General features: G+C 41.0%; 1 protein-coding gene across 1 annotated transcript in view; it reads left to right on the top strand.

Annotated features, from left to right (window-relative positions):
• The window catches only part of NUDT15 (nudix (nucleoside diphosphate linked moiety X)-type motif 15), a 9,927-nt gene that overhangs the window by 3,126 nt on the left and 2,033 nt on the right, over positions 1-4,768 (top strand). Inside the window, exon 2 of the mRNA XM_011939724.1 lies at positions 320-516. Coding sequence (XP_011795114.1) covers positions 320-516 — 197 coding nt within the window. The remainder of the gene's footprint in view (positions 1-319; positions 517-4,768) is intronic.

Here is a 4,768-nt window from a genome sequence, read left to right as displayed (position 1 = left end):
CCGGCTATTTTTTTTTTTTTTTTTTGAGAGATGAGGTCGCACTATGTTGGCCTCGGCTGGTCTCAAACTCCTGAACTCAAGCTATCCTCTTGCCTCGGCCTCCCAAAATATTACAGACATGAGCCACATGCCGGGTGATTTGTTGTTTTAAAGCAGGAACCAATTATAGTTCTTTTTGCTTTACACTAGAAATTTCTAGCCAAGAATTTCATGGTAAAATATATATACACACACACGTATATACATTTATATATATATACATATATACACACATATGTATATATAAAAGATATAATTAATTTTTTTTTCTGTTTTCCAGTGAGACCTGGGAAGAATGTGCTCAAAGGGAAACCTGGGAAGAAGCAGCTCTTCACCTGAAAAATGTTCGCTTTGCCTCAGTTGTGAATTCTTTCATTGAGAAGGAGAAATACCATTATGTTACTATATTAATGAAAGGAGAAGTGGATGTGACTCATGATTCAGAACCAAAGAATGTAGAACCTGAAAAAAATGAAAGTAAGAGAATTATATATAATCCTACATTTTTCTTTGAGGAGAGCATGTGGTCTGGAGGAATATTACAGTGTGTTGCCATATGAAGAGAATGCTATTGTCTGAATGCTTATGTTCCCCCAGAATTCTGTGTAGAAATCCTAATTCCCATGACGATGGTTTTAGGAGGTGGGGCCCTTGGGAGGTGATTAGATCATAAGATAATGAATGGAATTCGTGCCCTTGTAAAAGAGACCCCTGACCCCTTCCATGATGTAAAGATACAGAGAGAAGATGGTTGTCTATGAAACCTGGAAGTGGGCCCTCCCCAGACGTGGAATCTGCCAGTGTCTTGATCTTGGACTTCCCAGTCTCTAGAACTGTTGAGAAATAAATTTCTGTTGCTCATAAGCCATGTAGTCTAAAATATTCTGATTTAGCAGTCTGAATAGCCTAAGATATGTGAATGTAGAGATGTAATATAGAGATACAGATAGGTAAATATATTTGTACCATGAAGAACCAGACTGCCTGTGTTTGTGTCCTGGTTCTTAGAGCTTTGTGACCTTGGGCAAATTATTTCGTGCCTGGGCCTCTTTTCTCATCTGTGATAATAGTAAGTACCTTGGATGGGCTCTTGTAAGGATTTACATATGAAGAACCTCGTGAACACAGTAAGTTTTATTGTTAGTGTTTAATTTTGTTTCAGGCAGTAATTTTAAGGAAGATATTTTATCTGTTTTCCTCAGTTTTCTCACCTGTGCAGGAGAGTTAATACCATGCATTTACTGTAAATACTTATACTGATAAAACAGTTATTGTTTCAGAGCAGTTGGGTGCTCCTTTCCTGCTGCCCAGAAAAAGCCAGTACCCTGAGACAGTAGGAGTTGTAGCAGAGAAAGAGTTTAATAATCACAGGGCAGCTGCCTGAGGAGGACAGGAGATAATTCTTAAATCCTACCCACAGAGAATTAAGAGGCTAGGGTTTTTCAAGGATGGTTTGGCAAGCAAGGGGCTAGGGAATGAGAAATGCTGATTTGTTGGGTTGGGGATAAAACCATAGGGATGTCAGCTGTCTTCTTGTGCTAAGTCAGTTCGTCGATGGGGGCCTCACAGGACCACTTGAGTCAGTTTCTTTGTGTGGCTTACCGATTTGGATGATACCAGTTGGTCCATTAGAATGCAAAGCCTGAAAAAGATCTCAAACACTAGTCTTAGGTTTTATAATAGCAATGCCATCTGTAGGGGTAACTGGGAGTTATAAATCTTTTGACCACTGGCTACATGCTTCCTGAGCAGTAAGGCAAGTTATAAAATGCCTGCTTAGAGTTTAACTACTATGCCTACATCTTTTTTTTTATTATTATTTTTTAATTTTTTTTGAGACGGAGTCTTGCTCTGTCGCCCAGGCTGGAGTGCAGTGGCCGGATCTCAGCTCACTGCAAGCTCCGCCTCCCGGGTTTACGCCATTCTCCTGCCTCAGCCTCCGGAGTAGCGGGGACGACAGGCGGCCGCCACCTCGCCTGGCTAGTTTTTTGTATTTTTAGTAGAGACGGGGTTTCACCATGTTAGCCAGGATGGTCTCGATCTCCTGACCTCGTGATCTGCCTGTCTCGGCCTTCCAAAGTGCTGGGATTACAGGCTTGAGCCACCGCGCCCAGCCTAACTATGCCAACATCTTAATAGAGTTCTGGCCCTTACCATAATTCTAACCTTGTGACCTTTTATTAGTTTTATAAAAGCAGCTTTGGTCCCTCAACAAGGAGGGGGTTAGTTTTGGGAAGGGACTATTATCATCCTTGCTTTAAACTGTAAACTAAATTCCTCCCGTAGTTAGGTTGGCCTGTGTGTAGAAATGAGCAGACAATTTGTGAGGTTAGAAGCAACTTGGAGTCAGCTTTGTTAGATTTCTGTCACTGTTAAAATTTTGCAAAGGTGGTTTCATTATCTGTTACCCTCTATGTTGAATTGAGTGCACTGAAAATTTCTTTTTTTTTTTTTTTGAGACGGAGTCTTGCTCTGTCGCCCAGGCTGGAGTGCAGTCGCCGGATCTCAGCTCATTGCATCCTCCGCCTCCCGGGTTCACGCCATTCTCCTGCCTCAGCCTCCCCAGTAGCTGGGACCACAGGCGCCCGCCACCTCGCCTGGCTAATTTTTTTTTGTATTTTTAGTAGAGACGGGGTTTCACTGTGTTAGCCTGGATGGTCTCAATCTCCTGACCTCGTGATCCGCCCATCTCGGCCTCCCAAAGTGCTGGGATTACAGGCTTGAGCCACCATGCCCGGCCCGAAAGTTTCTTTATTTACTATGTGCTAAGCATTGTTCTAAGGATTTTCTGTCTACTGTCTCTCCTCAAATTCTCATAAAACAGTGAGAAAAGGAACTAAAGAGAAAAATATCAAACTTTTTCAATATATTCCTTGCCATATGAAACTTTATCCAAGTGGTCTCATGTATTGAAGCTCCCCTCTAAACATTTAATTTCTTCTCTAATAGGGAAGAATCTTTTCATTCAACAGTACTTATTGAGTGCAGTGTGCCAGACACTGTTCTAGGCACTGAAGAAACAATGTTGCGTAGAACAAAGTCCCTGCCCCCTTGGCACTTTACATTTTAGTGAGCGCGGAACGACAGATTACAGATACTTTATGATAGTAGCAATAAGGACTAAAAAGAGCAATAAAGCTGTGTAAGAAAGGGATATGTGAGTGCTGTATCAGGGTGGTCGGGAAGGGTCTCTGACAAAGGGACGTATATACATATACCGGGCAACATAGTGAGACCCTGTCTCTACAAAACTAAAAATGTTAGCCAGAGTGGTGGCACACGCCTGTAATCGCAGCTACTCGGGAGGCTGAGATGGAAGGATCATGTGAGCCTGGGCGATCAAGACTGCAGTGAGCTCTGATATCACCACTGCTCTCCAGCCTGAGCAGCAACAGAGTGAGACCCTGTCTCAAAAAGAAGAAAAGAAGAAATGGACTAAACATTTTCTTATTTTTCTTTTTTCTACAGGCAAATAAAGCTGAGACTTCTTAGAAGAGACACATATGATAAAATAGTTAATTTTTTTTTATATTCGGTATCCTTCACAGGAAGCAGATAGAGAAAACCTTCGTTTTTAGAGAAGGTGCTATAGAGAAAACACCAAGGTCACGGACTGGCCCGCCAGCTTTATTTGGCCATTCGTACTCACCAAGCCACTCTGGGTGCTTCCTCATTCTTCAGTCCTCTCTTTGCCCTGTCTGGCCTCTGTAGGGATTTGAGTTGGGGAATCCTGATGCCAGTTATAATTTTGAATCTCGCTTCTCTGAGCTGTGGGCCTGTGTTTCCAGTTGCTTTCTAAATCTCTTTCCTTAATGTTCAGAAGGCATCTCAAATTCAACTCAATTTCAAATTATGCTTTTTTTTTTTTTTAAACTGAACTTTGAATCTATAAAGAACGGTTCTTTTGGCTTATACATTTTGGACTCTTCCCTGCCAAACACAGTGTCTGGCTCATAATCAGTATTCAAAATATGTTGAAGGAAGGAAGGACCCAATGAATGAATATACAAGCCAACCTCTTTCTGTGAAGCTTTCATTTAGTACTAGACTGTCCTACTTTTGAATAACTTCTATAAGATTACTATTCTACTTTAAGTACTAAATCATGAATTTTTATAACCATGTAACTATATGTATTGTTTTATTCCTCTTAGGATATAGTAGCAAGGAGTAGTTTTATATGCATTGTGATTTTTAAAATTCATTTATATAACTTTTTTATTTGTCCACTTTCATTTTGTTAACTCCCTGACATGAACCTTGCTAGTAATCTCAAATAAAGCAGTATGATTTAGAAGGTCCAAGATTACTAGCATCAAATCAGATTTGATCAAAAACATTTATTCCTCTATATCTGTTAGTAAAAATACAGCAGAAATTATGTTCACTTTATTCCCAGTTGCAGCCTAGCCAAGGTGCAAGGGCTTAGTGGGTCTTTGCTTTATTTCTAGTATAAAGATACAGTCTCTCTGTCCCGTGCTACTCAGGCCTTGGATCTGGGTAGCCTGCTTCAGTTTACTATTTAGTGCATCTTTCCTCCAACCATCTAATTATAGTTTGGAGGCTTATCCAGACACTTGATTTTCTAAGGGATGGGGTAATCTCTTCATGGACAGCTTTTTGGAGACCTGGTTAATTGAGCATCTTGCACCGCATTGTTGGGTACTCAATCTGTCTCTCTCTCTTTCTCTCTCTCTCTCTCTTTCTCTCTCTCTCTCTCCCCCCCCCC

Source organism: Colobus angolensis, unplaced genomic scaffold (genome assembly GCF_000951035.1).
Source record: "Colobus angolensis palliatus isolate OR3802 unplaced genomic scaffold, Cang.pa_1.0 Scaffold101, whole genome shotgun sequence".
Classification (NCBI taxonomy): domain Eukaryota; kingdom Metazoa; phylum Chordata; class Mammalia; order Primates; family Cercopithecidae; genus Colobus; species Colobus angolensis.
The sequence above is the reverse complement of the archived record's forward strand: the minus strand, read 5'-3'. Positions and strand labels throughout refer to the sequence as shown.